This window comes from Plectropomus leopardus, chromosome 22 (genome assembly GCF_008729295.1).
Source record: "Plectropomus leopardus isolate mb chromosome 22, YSFRI_Pleo_2.0, whole genome shotgun sequence".
NCBI lineage: Eukaryota > Metazoa > Chordata > Actinopteri > Perciformes > Serranidae > Plectropomus > Plectropomus leopardus.
The window spans coordinates 24,037,057-24,064,053 of NC_056484.1; the positions used below are offsets into that span (position 1 = coordinate 24,037,057).

A 26,997-nucleotide genomic window follows, 5' to 3' on the forward strand; every position below is an offset into this window, starting at 1 on the left:
AAAATTTTACATTTACAAAAATCTTCGTTCTGTTGTATTGCAAGGCACTTCCGTTGTTTTATTTATTTATTTATTTATTTATTTTTCAATCGGAGTCCTGTGTGCGTGCACAGTGACAGGTGTCAGAACCGGATGTGGTCGGGTAGATGCTATGGGCGTGCCTGTGTCCGGCAGCAGGGTGTATAAAGGTATGAGCTGACAGCAGTGAGGCCCTCTGCAGACAAACAGCAGGCTGGACAGGCTCGATCTGTGTCGGGGCTTTCCGATGTTCACAGGCTCCACGGACAGAATTCAACGCGCACGAGCCAAAGACACGAGGTGGGTCAGCTGTTTGTGTCGGCGTGGCGTGTGTTTTTAATAAAATGCTGACGTGTGTGATGATTAAACTGGGAACCATTAAAACATGGAGTGGAAGTTTGGACTGTGCTCCCATGAACCAGTGCCTTGTCTTGTCTAAGCATGTTTGCAGCAACGTTTGAGGGTTTAGAATCGACTGCATGTCTTCGGGACTTGATTGCAGCATGATTGATCGCAAAGATTTAATTGTTGATTATATCCTGCTGGATTGGCTGATTTGGCGTTCTGCATATTATGGTGCAGTATACACCCATGGATATTTAAAAGCTGCTCCTCCTGCATGCTGTTTGAAGCTGATGCTTTCTGCTCGTGCAGCTTTCCTGATGGATCCAGAATGAGCACGCGGTTCAGTATATGCAGTGTCACGGGGCTGGCTGCTGACCAAACTGGGCTCAGTCCATCACTTTCTATTCAAACACTCAGCCTGGTACCAGCAGCGTCTTTGCTCTGTTAGGTGCAGAGCACAGAAACGCCGTGGATAGTGGCGGTTCTAGCGCATTTGGTGCCCCAGGAAAGCCCCCACCCTCCCAAGGAAAATAAATCTACACTATAAAAATAACTGAAGTGTTTTGAAGTTAATGAAGCCCTTCACTACACTACCTTTGAATGAGCACAAATTCAGTGATACACATTTATGAAACAACCTTTAACTCTTTGTAACCTAAGCAAATTGGCTTGATTTCTTATCAGGGAGAGGGCAATGAGCAACAAGAGATGTTTTTTTAAAGTAAGAAATGAGTTAAAAAAAAAAAACGAAAAACATTAAATTAAATGAAAATTACTATTTAAAAATGAGAAATAAGAAAGTTAAGAAATCTGTTTGTATGATAATTCTATAACATATTTTTAAATATATGATTGTGCTATTTATAAATATAGCTTTTCTCTAGAAAATGTTCCCTATTTTTTAAATTGTCTAAATCTACTATTTTATTGCAATAAGATGAACATTTCTTACCAAGATGCCCACTAACTTTTTCCCATGTTTTTTTTTTTAAGAAATTGCCTTATTTTCGTCAGGACTCTAAGATTTTTATAGTAGTGTTTTATAGTGTTTTGTAGTGTTTTACTTAAAACGCATTTTAAAAAGAATAAAGAAATATCTGCTTCAAAATACGGATGTCTCAATCCCGTTTTTTTTTCGCTCTCCGTCCGGGTCATTTAATATTAAGGATCTACGATAGAGTTACGATTCAATTATCCTATTTTTCTAGATAATAGAGCTGCACAGTGCACACTAAAAGTAGATTTCTTTAAAGTTATTGAAATCAATCAAGTGTATAATCCAATGGATAAAAGTAATGCAGTAGCCTGTATTTATTATTATTGTTGTTGTTGTTATTGTTATTTTTATTTATTTATGTATTTTACAAGTTTAAAGTGACAAACCCTCCCTTTAATCTTTTTTTGACCTCATTGCTGTCTTGAGTGAATGTCTGTCCCTTAAAGAGTAATTGCTTGTGTGTGTTGCGTCCGTGCACTATGTGTCTGAGTCACATTAGTAAACTGTTCTCCACTGAGTGTAAATTTTTCTTGTTGTAACATTTTTTGGGCAGACTACGCCTCATGTTTGCTTTTTGCTCGCACAGCTTTAATTGTTCTTGCAGTGGTCTGATGAGTGAGGTTGTAGTTAGCTCTGCAATTCTCTCCTTTGCTCCAAGCAGGGCTGAGAAACACCATGCGCTATAGTCGTAGGCAAAACCTGAGAATGTAAAACTGAGCTGAATGACACGAGAGTTCTCATAACTATGGTAAATAACGTAACTGAACAATACTGCATTTTCATTTAGGGTGTGTGGAGCTTTACGGTGAGCCAGACTGAGCTGCTGCTCTTATACATACTTTAGAACCTAGTAGAGGGAAAAGACAGCTTAGTGCAGGAAAGTGAATGAAAGGTACACTTTATTTTGTTATGCATTAAATTTAAATTAAATTAAAACCTAAATATAGCTGATCCGAATCAGTCAAAAAATGACTTGATTGGCCCTGAGTACAATGTTTGAGATTGGATTGGGACATCTCTACTTCTACTTCTAAGTCTTTTAACTATGTATGTCATAATATCCTCGTAATCTGTTTTATATTGCTATAAGAACGTCAACAAATTTCACCCTCAAACAGCTGTAGTTGTTTAAGTTTCTCATCTACATTTTTTAAGAGTACATTGAACACATCATGAGAACTTTATAATTTACCTTTGCCCAAGCTTGAACGCATCACAATACAAAACAACAGAGTACTTCAGGAATGAGTCCTAAAACCTGGAAATGAGTTTGCATTTCAGCACCTCTGGTTCACCTAATACTCAATTTTTACCGAAGAGGGTAAGAAAGCCTAACAATGTAATCACCCTCAGCTGTTAGTTGCAGTCACAGGCTGCTAACAACTACGACGACTCGCTCTCCTCTGCGGATTTCAACTTGAAATTTTGACTCCACTGTAGCTTTAATGTTACACATCAAAGATCACATCATGCATTGTTCATGCATCAACAATGCATCAACAACACTGCACCCCAGGTGGCCACCTATATCGCCTATGGCAAATGCGGCCACTGGCTATGGCTCACCACTTACTTTTTTTAATTTACTAAAAATTCTCCCTCACCTTCCAGTGTGGAGCTCAACATGGTGCAGCTGACTCCTTCCCCTACCCTGGATGTCACCCCTCCACCTGAGCACTCAGAGGAGGGGCAGGAGAGAGAGGGCCTGGTGATGGCTGGTAGCCCAAAGGTGGGCTCGCCCGGTGGTCTGAGCACCCTGCAGCTCAGCCTGGAGGCCTCCACCGCCTACCACGGCTACGATACCTACATAGAAGATGGTCTCATCTGCCTCAAGCACAAAGTCCGTAACTTGGAGAAGAAAAAGGTAGGATGGTATTGGGATAAAGAGAAATGGATAGGTGGAGACAGGCACCTGGATTTAGTGACTTGTCCACTGTGCCCACAGCTCAAACTGGAAGACTACAAGAAGAGGCTGAGCTGGGGCGAGCAGCTGAACAAGGATCAGATGGTAAGACCTGACAGTGTATTGGTAACAGTGAGAAGGATCTTTTGAATGTAAAAGCCATGTGTTTGGGGCTTGTGCTCAGGGTTTATATCAAGTCAGTTTTATTTATTAAGCCCATTATCACAAATCACAATTTGACTCAGAGGGCTTTACAGGTAGGACATCCCCCTGTCCTTATACCCTTACATCAACACTATGTCCATTTGTTTTTATTTTCCAGGCAGCTGTGGAAAAGTATGAGGAAGTGCTGCATCACCTGGCATTTGCGCAGGAGCTGCACAAAACCCTGGATTCCTTGACTCAGAATGTAAGTCTTTGGCAATCTGACGACAACCCACTTCGGACTGGCTTCTTACAGTGAGAACTGTTAGGCTTTAATGGCATGTCAAGTACAGCAAGGAACCTCTGATGTATTGTGCTCAGTTTTAAAATAGCATTTTATGCCATGAAAGGCTAACTAAAATTTAAATTGCTGGCTCTTCTCCCAGCATACCTTTTTGCTGTGGTGCATCACAGATGCTGATGGCTAGTTTAGGTTACTTGGCGTGATATGGTTATTTGAAAATCTGCCATCAAGAATTTACATTTTTGGAATGCAGTGTATTGTTCTTATTTAGCCTCTGCGTTGATCTAGTACTGACTTGGCAAACTTTTGAAACTACTACAGCTATTTTTTTAAAGCAAAAATGACAAACGTTGTCTCATGTGTCTAACTCATTCTCTTTAACGCAATATCTCAAGAGGCATTTCCTCAAATTTGAGAGGAATTTGAGAGTCTACTTGGACTCAAGAACGAACAGATTAGAACATGGTGATCGAAGGACAAAATTCAAGATGACTGTGATCGCACGAAGCTCAAGAATTTATGCATTAATTATGACCAAAAAAAAAAATCACAAAAATGTCTAATGGATAAAATGATGAAGTAATGGCATGTTATATCCAAAAGGTCAACTGTGACATCATAATGTTCTGCAAAAACACTTTTTTGTCCATTACTCAACATCATATCTCAGGAGCAGAAGGGGAGACATTTGCTCAGATACTGAATTGGTGGCACTAATTTTGGGTGTCCACCTTGAAACTGCTTATTGTTGAGATCTTATATGCTACAGAGGGGAAGATGTGTGCCAAAAATACTTTCCCCTCATGAACTGTTTCCTTTTATATTGTCAAGTGACCTCTATAAGTTAAAGAATTATAAAATATTTATCATTTAGATGCCATATATTGATTAAAAAACATTTTTCACACTCCAATGTTTACTACTGTTCAGACACTAACGGTTTTAAGAGTTGTGCTCTATGGAAACATTGCATAAACTAGTTGTGGTCTGAAACAAAGGTCTCTGTGACCAAATTTAATGCATGTTCTCAAACTGCTCATTGAATCATCCTGCCACTGCAGTTGCTAAGGGCCCAGAGGAAAGCAATGAAGAAGGAGCAGACGGTGAAGATGGAGGAGGAGAGGAGGCGTCTGAGCACTGTGCTGCAGGTCCAGCACCTCCTCCACAGGCTGAAGCAGGAAGATGTCATGAGAGACCTGCTGGCTGGACACAACCAGGCGCCCCACATGACAGCCCAACAGCTGCAAAGCCTTAGTGAGCTCGCTGTCCTGTTGGGAGTCGAGAGGGACAATAGACTGAGGTGAGTGTTAGGACTATCACTAAACTAGCCAAAATTCTTAAAATGGCATAACAAAAATTTAAATTAAAAACATGAAAAGATGTAATGGTATGTTGTATAGAGTGTTAAAATCCTCTGTGTTGGGAATAGCTGAAGCCCGAGTCATTTGTTTTCAGATTGTCCTGTATGTCCCATAGACTATATATATATATAAAGATGGACAATGGGCCCCCATTTCCCCCCGCTATGCTTAACTGATGCTTAAATATCCCAGATACAGATGTTAGAAACGCCATTTGTTGCCGGAGTCTGTGCAGTAGTGATATCCACGATGGGAGAGTTTCCACCCAAACACCTGTCAAACCAATCGCGAGCAGCCCCATAGAATAAGAGTGCATGGATTGACTGTCACAGCCGTCAGTCATGGTGGAAAAGCCCTTTTTTGTTGAATCGAATAAACAATTAAAACCAAACTTACCATAAACCAAAAACAAAGATCAGGGTGATGAGACCTACCTTCAATGACAGAAACCATCTTTGGAAAAAACTCTTTGAGTTTTGAGTTTGGTCATTATCCTATTTACTAACATGGAGGGGTGGGCATTTTGACTTATACTGCAGACAGACACCAGGGGGCGATCCAGATTGAAATGTTAGACCTTGAGGCAACTGAAATGTTATCTTTATATTCAGTCCATGGTATGTCCGGCCTATTCTTGTGAATGTTATATCGTAAGAACACCAAGAAAGATTTTCTTCAAATATGGCACAAACATCCACTTTGACTCAAGAGTGAACCAATTAGATTGTGGTGGTCAAAGGTCAAGGTCACAGTGAACTTGCATTCATCTCATTTTTGTGAAAGCGATATCTTAAGAACTCTTTAAGGGAATTTCCTCAAATTTTGACACAATCATCCACTTGGACTAAACAATGAGCTGATTAGCATTTCATGTTTAAAGTTCATATTTTTGACTATGACCCAAAAAAATGCATATACTTAATTTTTAAACAATTGTCTGATAGGATATCCAAAAGGTCAACTTCACTCTGACAACGCAGTGTTCAGCAAAAACACTTTTCTGGCCAATACTCAAAAACAGTGAGTCAATAACAGAAGTGTAGACATTTGGTGAATTGGTGAGAATAACCTTGGGTATCCACCTTGACACACAACCTTGGAAGATGTGTGCTGAGCCGAGTGTTCAGACTGTGGATGTAAATTGTGAGTGCAACTTGATTGGTGCGCAGAGGCATACAGCTAACGTGGCAGTATTTCTTGTTGCACATTACACTAAAACTCTGAAGTTAATAATAATACAGTGTATGCAAACTGTAGTTAATGAGTTGACCAGTCCTGTCCCTCTGGCAGATGATGGTATTAAGAGAACCTCTACAGTACAGCTCCACACTGGAGCTCAGAGCTGGTCACATATGGGTTCTTGACTTCAGGATGACCTGTTGTCCATCTTGTGTTGTAGTTTAGAGGAGCAGATGGAGCAGGCAGCTCTGGCCTACTTGGACTTGCTAGAGGGAAAAGACAAACTGGTGGCTGGATCCACATGTGAGTATAAACACATGTATAGATATCTGAGCTTAGATGTCTGAGGCACATAGTTTGTCATTTTGCAACTCCAGGTTTGTATGACTTTTGTTTATCCTCAGGCTGCTCCTGGTTTTCAAAGGCAGATGGCAAATGTAGTTCGCAATCTTGATGTCAATATTTTGGCCTAAAATGGGATATATTGGAAAAAATATATGACAACACTTGTGGTTTCCAATCATGTACTGACATCAGAAGAAATACCTTTGCATTGCAGTTGAGCATCTTATTCAAAGCTATAAAAAATACTTCAATAAAAACTCAGAAATGCCTCTGATAAATATGAATTGGCTTGCTGTTTCTGTTGTTTATGAGGCTGTGTATGTGTATGTAGCCTTGGCTGATATGATGCGATGTGGTACATAGAATTGTTTACTCTTATGTGCTCTTTTGGGAATCTAAAACACGTTGGCTAAAGTGGGATATACTGCAATCGATTCTCATTTGGATTTTATTTGTACAAAACAATCTCTGCTCACTAACTGGAAGAACATTTATTCTGATATTCGTGAGAATGAGTGAAGCTCATGTAACCTGGTACAGTTTGGGGGGGAAATTTGACAATTTTTGACAAAACATTCAAATAAAAGTCATGTGGCATTGACATCATTTAGATACATCATTTGCTATACATGAAGTCAATTGTTTTTATTTCTGCACCACACGTGTGTTCAGGGATGCATGAAGTAGGTTTAGGCGGCACGTGGCATTACGGTATACCAGGATATTTAGAAATCCTGAAAGTGCGTTTTTGAATCCTGTCATAAACACAAGTGCTCCTTTTTCTATTAAACTCTGCAGGGAATAACAGCATGTTTTTATATCTAACTTTGTAATTTAAGGATTTATTTTGACCAAACTGGAGGTAGTGATTGTTGGAACAGTGGACTTACTAACGAGATTACTAACGAGTAACCAAGACGGTTTGATTGAGTTTTATTTTAAGTCAGAAACGAGGCAATTAAGCCTTGTCAGTTTTCAGTAAAAGTGAAAATTGAATTCAGAAGGTGTACAGTTGTATTTTTCTTTTTATTAAGGAGAATAGTTTTTAAATTTGGTCACAGAGACCTTTGTTTCAGACCACAACTACTTTATGCAATGTTTTCATAAAAATATTACTTGACATTTTGAGGGTTTCTCTTAAATACTGACTTAAAAAGCTGAAAGTGAGTACCGCACTCACCATGGGAATATGTTAAACACATATACCGTATGCCCCAGTGAAATTTCAGAAAGGTCTGAAATATTACATACCGCAAGCCTGGCATGAAGTTTAGTGCCGGGGGGAGAACAATATGTAGGGATAAAGGTTGGGGTAGTAGTACCTGCAAGAATTCAGTCTCCTTTCAGCCCTGCTTTTGTGATCTTCTGATATAAACTTTTCTTTAATCATCTTTTCAGTTAAGCTGTTGAAAGAAGAGCTCAACAGGCTGATGAACTGCAAGTACTTCAGCTGTCTTCCACCTCTACCCAGCAAGGTGTTACAGAGATCAACCACACACAACAGTAAGATGATCAGGCTTAAATTTAAGTGGGGTTAGACATCTCTGAAAATGAAGATTTGCAGATTTATTAATTTTTTCTCCCTCCTGTCAGGCCCATCAAATTCCAAACCAAATGAGGTTTCGAAGGAGGTAAGAGTGGTATCCAAGCTGTATCTCAGAGCTGTGCATATGACTGTCAGCATGCTCCAGGATCCACTGATGCTGTGTTGGTGATATGGCAGTTTTTCAACAGACTGTACCGGACTGACATGGGGCCTCCTTCTACCCAGAACTGGAAGGGGGACTTCCAGACCACGAGGGAGCGGGAGCCTCCTGACTGCTGGGATATGGAGCTCTCAGATGGATGTGTGTCCCCCAAAGCTGCAGTCCACAAACAATGGAGAGGAGCTGCCACCTTTATCCCCAAAGTCCCAGGCGCTGCCAAGAAACAGGCTGCTGACTGCAAACATGTGAGTGCTATTAAACCTTCTTGGTGATGGACTTAGCATTGCAGTTGTGTTGATGGACAAAAAGTATCTGAACATGTGTGCGGTTTCGTGGCCAATTGTATTGCTATCAAATTCCTGATTTTGACTTCAAACGTATTTAAACCCAAATCACCTGTCTGGAGGATACTCCTAGTGGCAGTAGGACGGTAGGAGATAGGAGGTAGGAGCCAAGAAGAGTTGCTATAGAACACCTTTTTTTAGGTGGGAAGAAAATTAATCATAGCTTTGAATTTAGTAGTTGATTCTTTAGATTCATTGATAGGACTCTGTGTTACAATCCTTGAAGATTCAGCACTGCAATTATAGCTGCTTTGCAGCAATGGGTCAAGCCTGGCATTTTGAGGAGCAAGAAGAAATGTTGTGTGTTTCTACCCCACAAAGCACAATGTCTGAGGAGGCAAAAGCCTGTTCAATCTGCACCATCCCATCTGCATTTTACCAGTACAGCACATTATCAGCTGTAGACCTTGACGTCATTGGGTGTTTCAGCATTTTATCACAAGACAACCTAGTCAAGGCAGGCCCAGCCCAGGTTGTTCATGGTGAGTGTCTTCTGGTTGGCCTCTGGATGGTCATTTAGGAGTCCAGACAGGATCTCAACTCTTCAGCCACAACCAGTGACACCCCCTTTATGTGGCATTGGCAAGGGCTTAAGTTGCCTTCCTGTGGGCCTGCCCTCTGACGCCCACTTCCTAATAGAGTGGTGAAGGAATGACGCATTTTTGTAGGCCAACCAGGAAGTAAACTATAAACCAACTATATTGTGATCGCACGACTTAAACATCACAACTACAAACACAGTAAAAACCAAGCCCTTGGGTAGTGCGCCATGTGTTGGCAGAAAGTGGAATTACACCATTGAGTCGCTAACTTGATGACACTGCCCTGAGACTTTTCCCCATTTGCTAAGAGAGAGATGTCAGTTAATCAGTAAATAATTTTTTGTTAGCATACAAAACCCCCACGAAATGTCTTCTATCCCTGTCTGGGTGTAAACCGTCCGGTTCAATAACATTTGGAAAGTCTAAAGGAGCCACAAGATTACGTTTATTAGACCGCCATTCAAGCTAACCCAGACACTTATCTGGAAGTCTGTCGCTCCGCCGGCGGGAGTTAAACCCATTAAAAAAAAAAAAAAAAAAAAAAAAAAAGAGATAGATTTTGAGACGAGGACACCTAAGTGCAAAAATGCTAACAGACTTCTGTGTTTTAGGACTCATTACTTAACCACTCAAAATTTCACACAAATGTTAAAGTGAAGACATTTTACATTGAAAAGGGTCAAAGGTCAACTTCACTGTGACATCATAATATTTGGTAAAAAGACTTTTATGATTATTACTCAACATCATATCTCAGGAACAGACATTTGGTCAGATACTGAATTGGTGACACTGATCTGTAAACTGTGCTGATTGTAGAGATCTTCTGTGTGTGAAGCATCCATGTGTTCACTGTGAGTACAACTTGACGGGTGCACTAAGGCATACAACCGCCAGGCAGTGAGTCTTATTTAAACTTCAAACTGGGAATCTGTTCTGATTTGTGTGAGGTCCAGAATGTTACTGGTGTCCACACAATAATTATTGCATGCTGTTTCCCCCAGAGGAAAGAGAGGAGAGCCAAAGGAGAGCAGCATACCAAGTCGGTGAGTACAAAACAGGTGGTTAAAAATGTACAGACATCTCTACTGTAGATAACCTGCAGTGTCCACACAGTATTCAGTATTCACAGTATTGGTATTCAGAGACACTGAAGGAAAAAAAAGACGCACATCTTGTTTTGCTTTTGTTCCATTCATCAAACAAACTTATGTCATCCCACCCCTGACAGGCTCTTCATATGAATATGCCTGTGGAGGTCTTCAACTCTCCATCTGCCTTACCCAAAGACCCTGTCCTGAGGAAGCAACACCTGGAGGACCTCATGACCAAGATCCATGGCTCCTTCAGTTTTATGCAGGTGGAGTTTGAAAATTTGATGAACCACCCAGTATAAGATGAAACTGTGGTTTCAGTATTTACAAGTCTTGAAGACAGTTGAAGGTTTTAAAATGATCTGTTCTGTCCAGGACTCTATTCTGGACAGCGAGATGTCCCCCACTAATGGCCACCCCAGACTGAAGAGACGGCCATCTGGATCTCCATCTCCTCTGGGTAACTCTGAACGAGTCACCAATCTGACAATCAGTTTGACACTCACTAGCCTAAAACTAGAGCCTGACCGATATTTTAGTCAGCCGATTTTATCGGCCAACATTCATCTAACACATAAATCGGATTCTGCTTTTATGTTGTTCAATATGAATGATATGAAAAGTTTGTTTTTAACAGAACATAATGCAGCAAAAGATGTCTAGAGTAATTAAGAATGATTTAATTCCCAATGCGGTTTACTGTTTCAGTGCGGTGATGTCATTTTTGACAATAAAGGTTATTTTTAAACTGTAAAATATCCTGCCTCAATGACATATCTTTGTTGCAATGTCCATAACCGTTATATAATAACCTTTTAATAACCATATCTGAGGGATAATTGCGTCACATAATTGTATCTATACGTAGTATCAGCCCATATATAAATATCGAAATTCTTTATTCCCAAATATCGGTATCAGCCCCCAAAATCCAGTATCAGTCAGGCTCTACTTTAAACCATGTCACATGTGGTACTTTTCTATTGCTACTTTTGTCCAGGCTGTGGTGTCCGATTTGCAATTCATTGGGCCTCATGCAAGAAACGATACAGATTTTTTTTCTTATATTTGTTCATATCCACAAGTAAGAGAAAATTTTACAAGAAGTCCAGAGCACTCTGACCTAGAAAGAGAAAAACATCTCATTTTTACAAACCACAAATCCGTTGCCAAGCGCAAGGAGAAATAAATTTTACTATTTGAGGAATATTTTAAAAATGCATGAAAATCATTTAATTGCATTTAGATGATGTTTTATAGGAATGATAATGACTGGATTGTTAAATTTCAGGGCTAAAGAGATCCTTCTATACTTGGCGCATTGATCCCAATGACTTTAATATCACATACTGTGCCTCCTTCTGTACAGTAGTACAGAAGGATGTACACTCAAGTGCTGTACTAGAGTACAAATCTGAGATGATTTATTATTTATTTATTTGAGTACTTTAATCTCATGTCACTTGCCATTTCTGTTCCACTACACTTCAGAGGGAAATATTGTACTTTTTACTCCAGTACTTATTGGAGAACTTCTTTACAAATCACCATTTTTTCATGCAAACATATTTCATGGTTCCAGCTTCTCATTCAAATGTACATATGTGGACTTGCTGCTTTTTCTTTTCAAGTTTTTTAATTATTTCAAATTATTTCATTTTTTTTTACACCTTTATGCATGTGTACTTTTACTTTTAATAACTCATATTTCCCTGAAATCATATTTACTTTAAGTTTATTTAACAGTAGGCCTACGTCAATTTTACTACTGCAGAAGTTCTTTTTCTTCTTACGTTTTTTATGGTGTCATGTCTCCAGTCTTGTTCATGTTTCAGAGTCTTTGAACATGGCAAAAAAAATCTGCCCTTGTATGGTGTTTAGGGGGCATTACCTGTGCTGAAAGGTGATTTCTTTCATTTTCTCTGAACAGAAAATTAACAGAATGTTGCTGCGTGAGGCCCAGTGACAGTTTTAAATGAGCCAAACTATGCCACGCCACAAAGATGGACCATCTCCTGCATCAGGATATAAGAAAAAAAAAAGTTAGCGGTGACACCTGACACATTGCAGCCAACCCCAGCTGAAACATTTTCTCCCCTCAGAATAGTGTGTTATGAGACTCCATTCCCCTGTGTGTGTGCAGGAGACCAGCGAATTAAATTGCTCAACAGCTGAACTGTTGAAAGTTTTTGATGAGTTTCACAATTTGAAATGCTCTGGAGCAGGTTTGCTGTGCAGAATGTTAACATAGTGATCCGTCCTGGGTAAAAGTGAGACAAGAAAGCCTGGTCTGACCACTAATCATGCTTCATGGTAAAGGCCCCTTGTGATGGTTGAAAGCAAAGCTTATGGGGGGAAACAGCTGGTACAGGTCCTTGAGGTGGGATTTTGTCAAACCTCTTTATTTCCAAGGTCAAATGTTAGCATGCTTACATCTTAAGGGCTGTTATCACGGCAATGGTTCTTGTATGAAACATTTAACTTTTGTTGCGGTTTGGCCTTTTGTTCACATGACAATGGCATTTTAGGGGCCTGAAAATGGAAACTTTTGTAATCAGGTTCCAGAGTATAATCTTTTGAAAACACATCCCCCTTATGTTGCCGTGTAAACTGCCACTGCACGTGACTACTGTGATACTGACGTCACGGCCTCATTTCACTCATGGGCATTATATTTGAGACAAAGAGCTATTCGCGAGTAGGAGGGCAACAATAACAACAGTGGTGGACTACCGAGCTTTGTTTTCGCTGCTGACTCTACTGAGGTTATTAACACTCCTCCAGCAAAGTGTAGATTGTCGGTTCTCGTGCTTGTTTGCCATTGTCTTCTAGTTTAAGACTTGGCACTCTGTAGAAGAACCCCTTTATGTGTAGGTGCATGGTCTTCTTAATGGTTTGTCATTAAAGAGTTGCACCACCAACTACTGGCCTTGCATGTATACTGCATTATTTTTGGTTGTTTTTGCAGATCCATGTACACAAGGATCGTTTTCATAATATTATCACCTGAAGGCAGAAATCTTAAAAAAGTAAAGAAAAGACTTTTCAGTTTTTAGTGGGGCTCCCTCCTCTAAACGTGGCCTTAGATGTTGAACATGGTAAACATATCAACGATGTCAAGCATGCTAATGTACATTATATACAAACACATTATAATACAATGTATATAATAAGATGTCCCTGAACGCGAAAAATTAACACCTTGAGGGAATTTCTTCAAATCTGACACAAAACAAAAATAAACTCATTTAGATTTTGGTGGTCAAAGGTCACTGTGAACTTCATCTGTCTCACTCGTGAAGGTGATATTTCAAGAACACCTTAAGAGTTTTTTTTTTCTTAATTGGGCGCAAACGTCCATTTTGACTCGACTGAACTGCTTTAGATTCGGTGGTCAAGGTCACTGTGACATTATAAAATATGTTTTGGTTGAGTCAAGAATTGATACAGTTTTGACAGCATTTCAAACAAATGTTAAATCAGGTATAATTATGAAGCAACATTTTATTTTATATTCACAGTGTCAAAGGTCAACTTCACTTAAACAGTATTTGAAAAAAACACATTGCTGTCTATTACTCTAAATATCCGGAACAGAAGGGGAGGCATTTGGTCAGATACTACATCGGCGATACTAATCTGTAAATCATAGAGACCTTCTGTGCTGCTGTTTGAGAGGCTTTAGATATTAAGTTAGTTAGATCTTTATTTCCAACATGCCAATGTTAATTTCAAACATGAATATTCCAAATTTCTGCAGCAATATTCACCATGCGCACCTTGGCAGACATGGACTGACTTGACTGGTGCACAGAGGCATACAACTAATAATAGTTGCTTATAAAAAACGGAACCAGACATGGACTTCAAACACACTCATACAGTGACATTTCTATAAAAATTACTTCTGTAATCTCTTGATCCATCATATTTCATTTTCTCTTACTAACCAGGTCACACAGACTTAAGAAGCTCAGTTGATGTCCTGCCCAAACCTATGCATGTAAGTTCTCAAATTTTTCTGTCTTTTGATGAGTCAGTTGTGATCAGAATTGAAATGACTTATCGTCACTTCATCCTCACCCCACCCTCCCAGTCCACCCCACTTCCTGCCAGGCGTACAGAACGCAAAGGCAGTCTGACGAATGGGGACCAGTGCCTGGAGACCTGTGACCTGAAGCTTTCCTCTAAGGACCTACCTCATGTGAGATGCTGCACATTGGCTATAAGGCGCAGCATATTTACAAACCTGCATTTTGGATGTTGTTGAAACTGTCTTTATCTCTGCAGGAGCTGGTGGAACTAAAGAAGTTTCCTTCACCACCGCTGTACCACATGGACTCGACCATCTCAGACAGTCTAGAAGAGAATAACCATCCTCGGGTAAGTGAGCTTTTTTTGTCTATGTCATTAGACCAAGTACTTGTGTTGCCTTTGTTTTTAATGAAACTTTGAATCTCTTCTGGTGTTCTACAGAGGCCAGTACCTGAGTCTGGAAAGCAGTCCCCCTGTAGTGGGGTGGCATCTTGCACCTCCACCCCTCCCCAGGGACAGACTTTCTCCACACCCCCCACCAGGCAAACTGTGACATGTGCACAGTTTCAGAACATTCAGTCAGTAAGTGTTAATGCAAGTGCATCATTCAGTGGGTTTCCATGCACAGTTAAGTGGAGCTATGGTTAGCGCTTGATTACGCAACTTTCCCATTTATTGATTGAAGTAAGTCCGACTCCTCCACCGCAGGTAAAGATGTGCCCCCTTTCAAATGGTTGTTATTGGACCTTCTTCCAGTTGACCTGTTACATCACATACCAAGTTAGCAAGCAACAAACAGGTTCTATGTCAAATAGAGACAACATGGATAACTTTTCACCGATGTGCCTACATTCTCTATGCCTTACCTGGGACCTTTGCCTTGTTTTGGTTTTTTTTCATTTCTTTTGTTTTTACTTATTATCTTATGCATATTTATACTGGTTGACTTCTGGATCAAAGCCCGCCGTGGGGACTTTGGAGCATGTGCAGAACACCAAGGCCGCTTCAGGTCTGGTTGCGGTGTATACATGATAGAGTAAATCGCCCCCCAACCACATTATCTAAATGTGTGTGAGTCTGACTTTGAGAAATTCAGCTCAGTATGATTTCTGGTGGACTAATATGTTTACATTTAGTTTGAAAAGTCCACTTTTAGTTGGACTGTGGGCCATCCACACCAAGCACTATAACGATAATGTGAGCGTCCACACTGATGAACGATAACATTCTGTAAACGACAGTGCACAGCACGTGCTACACACTCCACAAAAATGGATGTTGATGAGCTGCTACTGCTGTATGCTGGGAGGAGGCAATGGGTTCACCAAACTCTTCAAAGATGACAGAAACTGTGTTTTATTCATCCTTTGGTCTGAGATAACATCTGTTCGCAGACATTGTAGCAATGTAAAAGAGGACAGCACTAAAGACAAAACCAACTTCAGAGACCCCATCAGTGCCAGTGATCATTTGACTGCATGACTTTTTTGTGTCATCTGCAGTCCAATAGTAGGTCATATAGCCATGACAGAGTGATTATACCATTTTAAAGGTAGCTCCTGAATCCTAAATGAAAAAGATAAGCTGCAATTAAGAAGCCGATATTGTCAGCAGTCCTGAGACATTGTCAAAAAATGTTCCTGAAATGTCCAGATGACACCCAAACTGAACCCTTGAAATTCAGATGATTTGGATCTAAACTCAAAATTCATTATGTAGCCTATAAATCATATTAATGTGACATGAGGGACTTTTTCTGTCCTCTTCTTCTCCTGATAGCAGTCAACAGCTCCATCTACTGGCCAGAATCTGTTACAATCAGGGAGACAAACCAATTATTGATGACTAAATTCACAGGAGTACATACAAAAACCAAACAGTAAAATAGTCCACAGCTTCAAACTTGTTTTCAACATAAAAACATACATTTTGTCGTCCACATTATATGTTAGAATCTCCGTTGGATGAGACGTTTAAATAAGACTGGCTGTTGGTACTTCTATTGTTCGTGAAATCACTCCAGGAGTGATCCAAACAATATCGTTCGCCACTTTCTTTGTTGTTGTAGTTGAACTGTGGATTCCGCCATCCACTTGAGTTGGAACAATATTTAAAAGTACGTTTTTAAAGTTATCACTCTTGGTGTGGACGGCCCTTAACACAATAATTTGACTTTTTCTAACATCATGTAAAGGTACTGACAGCGTTTGATCTTCATATCTGAATTAGGTATGAGGACCTGACAGGCTGGTCAGGGAATGGGTCATAGGACAGATATAGGGTCTTTTTTCAGTGACCTTGCTATCTGTACGTTGACAGTAATTTTGGGCCAGAGGAGTCTCATTGCTGCTGTATCTAGTTTTACTTAAAAGCTGTAGTTGGTATAGTTGCTTAAACTGTCTCTATATCCAGACAGTTGTACATGAGACAGTATGTGAAAACATCATGTTTTTCTGCCTCATGTAGTGCTTCTAATGACATTACTACACATGAACAAGCACCACCAATCATATCTGAGGAGTTTGTATCGCATCTGTCAATTACTGCTCATGAACCGTAGAACCTTAAAACTGTCAACTAGGCAGAACGTATCGTATATGAATCAAGAGTCTGTTACTGTTTGTGACCCAGCTGACACATTGAAAAGTGGTTGAAACAGAGTATCGGCTGGATCTAACATCATTGTTACGTTTTGTCATGTCAGAGTAAATGAGTTCCCATCACCAAAGGGCTTCCTTGTTAGCTTTTTATATTAGTTAGAGCGTCAACATTTTTCAGATCAAGAGCCCCTTAGCTTAAAGACAGACAGAGCAGGGACTCCTAAAAATAACTATAATAACTAACCCCAAATCCTGCTTCATTGTACAGGCCTCTATATTTGGTGTTTGGGTGTAGGCAAGGGCGAAAAGTTGCTGGAAAAGACAAAAGGCTTATCTTTGCTTTTGCTGTCCGTTGTGGGAAGTGTAGCCTTTTATTGTTGTGCACTGTCTATTTTAAACAGGTTTGGGGAAAAATAAAATAAAAAAGCATGTACTTTCTCCATATGCCAAATATGATAAAAATTACATCATCAGGTGGAAAATAGTAAAAATGACAAATTTCAAGGCAAAAGCATATAATAACACCATCAATACAATTCAACAATTTAGTTTCCAGATTATTTCAAACTTACTGTAGGAGCTGGGGTGGAAATTCCAAGCTAAAACAAAAATACACAATCTCTCCAAAGTGTATGTCGTATTTATTGAACACAGCCAAAATGATCAAAAAATGAGGAATGAAAAGTGTGTTAAAAAAAACTTCAAACAGTCCCTAAGGGTTGAAATAATCAGAGGCCAGCCAAGTGATCCATATTTTTGTGTTGGTTTTATTTGGCACCATCACTGTCCCTTTCTGTAACCAGTTTGGCTCTGCCCACAAAAAACATCATCACTGTTTAAAAAAAACACAAAAGGTGTCTATATTTGATAATATCTTGTTGGATTCATGTTAATGTGTGTGTTCAAACATTTTCATGTAATAAGTCCATATCTGACAGGAAACACTAACAAGCCCCTGTAGTAGTTGCAGATGCCTCTAACCCCACCGGAGCAAATCAAGTTTGGTCACTCAAGATCTGTTCTGATGCCAGGTGTGAACTCCAGTCTGTCTGCTCCAGATCAAGATGTAATCTGTAAGCCGTGCACACCATCTGCAAGCTTCTCTGATGTTTTTCTGACTGCAGGTCTTCAAGGTGAATACCTCGTTACCTCAGAACGGAGAACTGAACTACAAACTAGATTCTGGAGTTTTTGCTGAATCCAGGTACAGCACTGCCAGCACCCAGACACCACCTGAGTTTGCTCCTTCAGAGGACGATCCACAACCAGGTATGTCGATCGAAACTGTTCCCAAACTGTTATTCGGCACCGGCTGAATGGTCAACAGCTAACTATCTGAGCCCATTGGTGGCGAACCGTCTCTCTAGTGTACCAGTCAGATCATACGGTGGGTAACGGCGGACAGATGTTCCTGTCCCCTGGCCAGTCTGGTGGAAGCGTGGGTCGTCCCGGCCAGTCGTTCTACACCAGAGGATCTGTGAGAGGTATGGCACGAGGCGGCAAGGGACTGGCACAAACCTTTCGCTCTTCTGGTTGGCATCGAGGTATCTATCCTCGGCTTTCCTTTTCCTCTTTCATCACGCCTGTGTTTCCCTCCTCATTTGCTAGAAATCTGTTCAGAGTGTGGTGTTGTGGGGTAATCTTGTCACTTTCTGGCTAAAACCTGGGTTAAAATGAATCTGACTGGGATAGTGCTGAAGCTTACCACTGATTTCTACTCCTTTAGGAGGATCCTACATCCCCGCGAGCCATCAGAGGGACTCTGGCTCTCTCCCCTATGCTGCAAGAGTAAGTTCCAAAGAGGTCAGAAATCAGTTAGCTGATCGTAAAGTGGCTCAGCTTCAGTAGACTTTCAGTCCTTGTGTGACCTGCAGTACTTACTGTGTCCCATTTTGTCTATTTGCAATGGGACGACCCAAGATTTCATGTCTTGATTTTGCTCTTTATTTTCACTGCTACACTTCTTTTTAGGGCTGCACCATATTAAAAAAAACAATGTCGACCTGCAAACAATATTAATAAAGGCTGAAAAATGACTTCTTATGCCTTTCCGCCAGTGATAGCTGTAGCATTATGTTTCTGGGACGTCAGTCCAACACATTCTCATGAATATTATATCTCAAAAAGCCTTGACGGAATTTCTATCTATCGGCACCAGAGCTAGTTGTTCCCAGTCCCAGTTACAAATTAAAAGCCTTAGTTTCAAAATAAAAGCTCTGTGGTGTTTAAACACATTCCAGTCATGTACTAGCAGGGTTAACTGAGCGGAATTATCATAAAACAGATTTTGGACCCCAGCTGGATCTGTAAACTAGAGAAACCACAAGTGGTAAAACACTAGTATGTCATGTAGATTAGCGCGCAACAGACAACCGCAAGCGATCACGCAAACAGGTCAACAAACAAACAGAAGAAGCTGTTTTACAGTGTAGTCCATCTGTGGTGTTTCCTCAGGACTCTGCATACCAACACAGCTACAGACGAGGAGGAGGGAGACATAACTCAGGCGGTAAGGACACAACTCTGATCTGTACCCCAGGGATGAGCTTTTGTTGCTAACTGCTTAAATTCTTTCAGACAGACGGCAGCTGGAGGGGACAGGTGTTGAGAATGTCATTGATTCTGCTACTGTTCCTCATGTTAGCTCTGCTCAGAGGTGTACTATGAAGGATTGTGGCTTTTTGTGAGTGAACACATTCACCAGTGAAAGTGAAAGCCAACCTCAGATTCATGCTGCCTTCACATGCTCCTCTGAAATATCCTATATACTGTATTTAAGCGTTACAAGGACAGGAACAGCCCCTTTAAAGTCATAATTACAAGTAGGAAATTTCGATGATACCCGATTTGCCGAGTTGTGACGTTTTCAGGGCAGCAGAAATGGTGGAAAGTAGGAAACGGTGTCATGGTGATGGTAAAAAATGATTTGATTATTTTGTTCCTATCATAGAAGGCTATCATTTAGATTTAGATGTTGCACATTTTAGTATCTGCATCTATTAGCTGTAGCAAGCAAACTCTGGAGCATGCCAGGCCAGTAAAGTCACATTAATTACAATGTTATTTTATAACACCAGTTGCTGACTTTGTTATAAATGCATAAACATAACGGGCGAAAGTCAATGTTTGGTCAACGATAAGAAACTTTTGATAAATTCATTTATAAAATTTTTGATGAAATGCAAAGCGTAATGTGGTATTAATGTTCACTGCTGTCCATGTAGAGTGACCTAGATTAGATATATAAATCTAAATAAACTGTATGGTCTGGCAGCTGGAGGCTACCTTTTTTTTTTTTGAAAGCTCCAGCCCTACCTGTACTCTGAGGAGGTACACACAGATAAACATCCCCAAAACCGAAAATATGAAAATACATAGTGCAGAGTGTCTATAGATAAACACACCACTACAAAGTGAGATTGAGTCAATGATTAAAGATTGCTTTTGTATGAGTCTATTTTTTTAGTTTATTTTTAATCCTACTTGTTTAAAATCAGTTGGTTTGTTACTTTTTATGGTTTCATATGGAGAAACAAAATGGATACGCTTTGCTTATTAAGTATCAAAAAACTGACCATCCTGGTAGCTTGGGGTTGATTATGACAAAGGGCTCATTTATGCTCTCCAGTAGATATGTTTGCTTGATTTATTTTATTTTATTTTTTTCAAAAACATGGGAAGAAGGAAATCAACAAAAGAGGAAATGACAAAAACTGGCAAGACACTGGTAAAAAGAAAATAATGTGAAAATTAGTCAAAAACAGTAAAACAAACAGAAATGACCTGGGAAGAGTGCAGAAGATTTTTTAAAAAGTATATAATTGTGATAATTAGAAATAAAGTTTTTTCCATGACTTTCTTCTCTTGTCTGTAGACATTTTTACCTAGCTTTAAAAAAAAAAAAAAAAATCTCATTTTACTCATGTCTTTCCAAGTTACTCATTGCCTTTTTCCAATGTTTTTGAGAGAAATCACACCAATCAGGACCTTGACTGTCCTTCTAACTTGGGGTTGAATATGAAGGGCTCATTTATGCTCGCCATTAGATATGTATATGGACAGGTATCAAGCCTTCTGTAAATACTGTGCCATCATTAAGTCTGCATTAAAGCTTACAGATGGGGACAAAATGCAGCAGTGCTACTGCAGATCGTATGGACAGTGTGGCAATTGAGATACAACTTTAGTAGATGATGACAACATTTAAATCAACAATTTATTTAAAGGAATTCTCTGTCACAATGTATTTAAGAACTGAGTACATTAGTGCAACCTCCTCCGCCCTGGCTTCGTTTTTTGTCTGAAAAATTGACGCCCCCCTCTAGTATCTGTGCTATCGTAAAGGACACACAGAAGTATGAGGAGAGTGACAGTTACGATGTTTGTAACTGACGTATCTATTTTTGTACATCAGGGGAGTACAAATGAGCCTTGAGAGTGGCGTTCTGGAAGTAAAAATGTCATTCATGTCTCAATACGAGGTGGATTTTCATTTCAGATTTGCACAAAACTTAAGCGATGATGAAAATTTCCATAAAACACAATTGCGAGATGACTGTGTTTCCACTGAGTGATATCATGCGACGTCTCTCACGATGTTACGTGACTTTCCAATCACGATAACATTGCAATAATCACAGTGATTGATATCTAAAACATTGGCAGGTTTACTTCTATTGCAGCCACTCAATAAAGCCAATCTAATATCACCATCATTTCTTTGTGGACGGAGGAAGAGAGCTTAGCTCTGATATGAAACACATACCGAGCCATGATTTGGAGAATTTCATGTTTGTTTGAATTTCATGTTACACATATTGATCGTATTGATGAGTTATATAAACAAAAGTGTTTCCTTTTTTTTACGAAATACAGCTTTTTAGAATTGCCTAAAATACCACCTCATGGAAGTGTAAAAACTTTTTGTGATAAACTGTTTTTGAAATTGGCGTCTTTCCATTGCGCGTGTTTTGTACACGCAGTTTCAATTTGCACAGTTTGAGGGTTAATGGAAACCCACCTACTTGTCTGGGTGTGATAAGTCCCTTGGGAACAGAGTGATATCATTTTGGGAGGTAGAAACAGCCATCTGCAGCCAGCTACCAAAGGGGGTTCATGATGCGTTGGTATCATTTTAGGGGAACTGATATGATGTCCATCTTTGTGTACAGTCTGTGAAACCCAGTGAGTAAACAACTAGTTTATTCAATTAACCAGTCTGAATGACACAAGTGTGAAAAAGCTCTAACATGTAGCTGAGTCCACTGTGGCCTCTCTAACATGCTCTCTGTGGACTCTGCAGCAGCCTGGAGTGACTCCTCCCCGGTGAGCACCCCGGTGCGGGAGGCAACGTTTACAATCGTGGACTCAGGTCATGAGGGCTCCCAGTCGCTCTCCACCCTGGAGGTCCCCCTCACTCCCCACAGCCACCATCACGCCCTGCTGCCCATGCAACTCTACCCACTCTCCCAGCCGCTGCGAGTGGCCTTCAACGCCTCTCGCACTGCTAACTTTGCCCCAGGCAACCTGGACCAGCCCATCGTGTTCGACCAGCTGCACAGCAACCTGGGGGAGATGTACGACACGCACATCGGCCGCTTCACCTGCCCTGTCAACGGAACCTACGTCTTCATCTTCCACATCCTGAAGCTCGCCATCAACGTGCCCCTCTATATTAACCTCATGCGAAACGAAGAGGTCATGGTCTCTGCATACGCTAACGACGGAGCCCCGGATCATGAGACGGCCAGCAACCACGCCATCCTGCCTCTGTTCCAAGGAGACCAGGTGTGGCTGCGGCTGCATCGCGGCGCCATCTACGGCAGCACCTGGAAATACAGCACCTTCTCCGGCTTCCTGCTGTACCAGGACTGAACTTTGGTTCAACAAAGGGCTCGCGTCTCCCAGTGGGTGGACTGTTTACTTTGTACTCAGTGGTGATTAAACTGACATTTCAGTCCTGCGCTCAGGCTGCATGCCGATGTTTCACCATAAAGCCCAACCATAGCATATACGGTGTGTCAATGGCCAAATGATGTGTGCTCACAGCTAGCATCTACATCTGAAGTGGGGATTAGAGTAACCATTGACAGAAAGCGACTGATTTCCCTATCAGTGTGTTGCTGACAGTGGTGCTCCCTGTGTCTGTGATTCAGCTGCTAACACGTCATCTTGCTGTACAGGAACCCGTAGCATATATCCTGTTGAGCCCACAGCTCACTTATTCAGTGACAACTCAATGCAACCTTCTACATGTGTGCCTTTGTTTTCTGAATGGCTTTGGATGAATGATCGGCTGATTGATCCGATGAATTAGAATTCAGCACTTGGCTTGTAGCTGGGCTGCTATGCATTCAGTCTCACCTAACTGTGCGTGTGAATGTGAAGCTGAAGATTGTGTTCTTGGTGGTGGGTATGGTGTTGAACACTTGAAGCCAAATTGTTGCACTAAACCGTGGAGAGACGGAGGTGGTCCCCGTATGTGCCTAAAATAAAAGATGAGCAGTGATGTCTGGGTGCTTCATATTCATATTTGTAATGTTTTTACAATCACAGATGGTCGTCTTGTTTAACCCTTGTTTAAACCTGAGAAAATTGGCTTGATTCCTTTCAAACACGGGGGAAGAAGGCAATGAACAATAAAAGAGGAAATGACACAAAAATTGGCAAGAAATTAGTAAAAAAAAAAAAAAAATACAATAAAATTACCTTCGAAAATTATTATTATTATTAGAATGACCTGGGAAGAGTGCTTCATACTATTAAACTATAATAATTCTGTAACAGATTTTTTAAATATGTACAACAGTGTTTTTTGTGTTTCTTTTAGATATCTCATTCTTATGTATTTGAAAGAAATCAAGCCAATTTGCTCAAAGCATGAAATATGTCTGAAAGGCGTCTGAATGCAGCACAAGGAAGGTTATGTTGCTCCAGGTTTCAAAAGGAAATGAGAGATGCAGTTGCCTACACCACAATGCATTCGCTTGGCTGAAACATTCCAGGCACTGGGGCTGTAGGCCTTTCACCACATCATCCTTTAACAGGCCTGCATGCCAAAAAATCTATTTCAATCAGAAATTCAGATTACTACTACTTTAAATCAATTCCAATCCAAACTGCATTAGGAGCTTGATTTGTCTGCTCCACTGAGCATGACGAGCATGACATGACAAGCTGCAGTGTGTTATAATGGAAACAATGAATGATACTGTCTGATACGAGTCATGAATTTTTGTAGTTAATCCCGTTTAATGGGTAACCATAGACCTTTTAATGGGCCCCTTTAGCCTTTTGCCGGGGTCTTACCTGTTTTTTTCCCCCCATTTTTGGTGATTTTAAAAGAAAACACGCCTTTCAAACCAGTGAGCCCGCAATAAAAAAAAGACAATTTATATATACCATAAAAGCAGAATTTTTTTCACTGTCATTGAACACATCATGTGGGACAAACACTTCATGCATCGTCAGACAGTCAATCAGGGAGGCTCAAGAAAAAAAAAATGTAGCTTTGGGGAGGGTAAAAAAAAAAAACAGCTACCCCCTGTAATAAATGAAGTCCTTTATTTAGTGTGTATATATAAATTGTAGTTATTGTATATTTATCTATTGTATATATACAGTACTTATAGATATTGTTATAGTGTTGTGTTTGTATTACCTTACAGCCATTTATATCTAAATAGGGAGCAGGCTATTATGTTTCAACAGTAGCCTGTGTTTTTGCATCTGCCACCGTACTTAGAAGCCCCTCTGGGAAGATCAGTGTCTTTATTTAGTGTTTTAATAGGTGTAAACCACCTGTTCATTTTGTGTAGGAGAGGAGGAGTCCTCTGAAGATAATTCAGCTCCTGGTAGAAACCTAGAAAACTCCTGCAGTGATGTTTGGTTGCAACATGATATTATCACCACTAGATGTCACTAAATAGCACAAAATGATACAGCTCACCTTTTAGACTCCAATACTTTCAAAATCGCATTTCGAATAAAATTTAAAAACATTTTTTTCAATAACTAAAACTGAAGAAAATAAACATGAACAGACATCAATCACTCTGAGTTACATTAAGTTTTAACCAAATTTTTTTGTAGCATAAAAAAATGATTTGGGGGGGAAAATACCTGGCTTTTGCTGACTGTTTCCTCAGTCTGTTTTCTCATTCTGCATGTGGATCCCCAATCATGCTGAGTTTGAAAAAAATTTTACTACCAGGAAATTGTGGCGACATTTTGAGCATGTAAATATTGTGTTGGATGTGTCTTCCACCCCCTTCATATATACATTACAATTACTGCCAACTTTTGTTCATGATTGCAAAACTTTTGTTTTTGCATGAACCAAAAGGATCAAAAGATATACTTTTATGTTGCAAGAGTTTGCAAGAATATGTGCTTTCTAATGTAAATACATTTTTCTTTTTTGTTATTTGTTATCACAATTTGGGCAAATAATGTCACATTTAGGCACATTTACATGTAAAACCCTGCTTTATGTTTTTGTGTACGAATACACACCTTTTTCCTCTGAGTTAAAACAGCTTAGATCTATATTACAATTGCGATTTATTCGATTCCATCTCACTATGAAGAATTGTTAATGTTCTGGAAGAATACATCTGTAGAGAAAGTAAAATATATTTCAAGTTCAAGTTCAAGTTTCAGGTGTTATTTTGTATCAGTTAGTCAAATTTGAATTAGTGGGAGTAACCGGAGCACCCAGGGAAAACCCACACAGTAGTGAGAGAACATACAAAATCCTGACAGACAGAAACAAACGTCTTCTGTCTGTCAGCACTGAATATGGTCCTTGGTGCTGTCCTGCGGCCTGTTCTGGTCTGTGTGTGTCTGATGTTTCAGGTCCGATCCTTGTATTTGCGGAGGCGTTTTGGTGTAATACACTTCTTTAAACACCTCCACAGAGAGATCTTCTTTTGGGGGGGAACCTCCTATGGAATGCTATCTTCTGTCAGGCTCACAGTTGTCTCTCTGGCCTGGAGGTCCTTGGGGAGAGGCACAGGGGTTATTGGGACAATAATCCCCTCTTGGACCTTCCTCTGGTCTTTTAGTCTGGAGGCCAGCTTGAGACTGCAGCGGGTCTTCTCCTGCAGCTCCTTCTTTACCTCCTCCAGCTGAGCTAGTCGCCTCGCCTTGCTGTCTCTGCAGGTGTCTCTCCTCCTCCAACTCCTGTGCCAGGGCTTGATTTTGCCCCCTAAGCCTCTTAACCGGCTCCGAGTCCTTGGAGAGGCTTTCATTCAGCTGACGACTAACTTCCTCTAGTTGTCGCTTGAGAAGGTCAGTCTGCAGCCTTTGAGCCTGAAGCTGCTCCATCAACTCGTTGGCATAAGTTGACTCATGGAGCTGACCATGAGCAGGCAGATTTGTCTGTCTCTGCGCCTCCTCCTCATACTGGAGTCTCAGGCGGCGCTCCGCCGGTAGCTTCATATCTGTCTCCAGGTGCAATCTGTTTCCAGCAGCACTGTCCAACTGCACCATGAGCCTCATCTGCGTCTCCTGCTGGAGGAGGTGTGTTGCCTCCAGCAGGCGCAGATGAGGGGTTGGCGCTTTGAGTTTGTCCTGAGGCACTCCCGAAATACATGCTGATGCATTTGTAGAGATCTGATCAGGGAGTTCCAGACAGTCCCCTGCAGCCTCTTGCTGTCCTGGTGTCTCGGACTCAGTAGCAGGCTTCTTGTCTGCCTCCTCCATGGTGGTGGTTGGGAGGCAGCGGCCATAATTTCCCCCGAATAGTCTTTCTTGCTCCATCCTAAGTTCCTCAATCTCCTTCTCCGCTATCAGGAACCATGACTCTGGACCTGAGAAGACATCCATTTCATTGAGATCTGTGTTTGCTGGCATCGCTCTTCTTGGTGATATCAGAGGTGAAAATCACAATCAGTTGCAGATTGTCTCTGGTTGTGGGCCTCACTATCAAACGTGTGGCTCTAACAGAAACCTCTGCCTGTGTGTGTCTCAGACTGAGTTGTTGAGCTGTACACGCAGTCTGAGAATCGACATTCTTGGATAAGTTATAGTCATGTATGACGTCATACTGCAGGGGCGTTCAATAAATCCCTTTGATCT

At 40.6% G+C, this 26,997-nt stretch overlaps 1 protein-coding gene across 2 annotated transcripts; it reads left to right on the top strand.

Moving 5' to 3' along the window:
• Positions 1 to 233: 233 nt before the first annotated feature.
• caprin2 (caprin family member 2) lies at positions 234 to 23,418 on the top strand. 2 transcript variants are annotated; one of them, XM_042511785.1, is made up of 21 exons: positions 234 to 318; positions 2,972 to 3,224; positions 3,306 to 3,368; positions 3,586 to 3,672; positions 4,773 to 5,011; positions 6,472 to 6,554; positions 7,995 to 8,099; positions 8,190 to 8,227; positions 8,320 to 8,547; positions 10,193 to 10,234; positions 10,420 to 10,548; positions 10,658 to 10,742; positions 14,236 to 14,285; positions 14,379 to 14,486; positions 14,573 to 14,665; positions 14,759 to 14,899; positions 18,042 to 18,186; positions 18,285 to 18,401; positions 18,644 to 18,705; positions 19,372 to 19,426; positions 22,220 to 23,418. In XM_042511785.1, the coding sequence occupies exons 1-21, from the start codon at positions 266 to 268 to the stop codon at positions 22,789 to 22,791; spliced, it is 2,748 nt and encodes a 915-aa protein (XP_042367719.1). In that variant the 5' UTR covers positions 234 to 265; the 3' UTR covers positions 22,792 to 23,418. The 2 variants fall into 2 exon arrangements, with proteins under 2 accessions (XP_042367719.1, XP_042367720.1); XM_042511786.1 differs by having other exon boundaries at positions 8,368 to 8,547.
• The last annotated feature ends 3,579 nt before the right edge of the window (positions 23,419 to 26,997 follow it).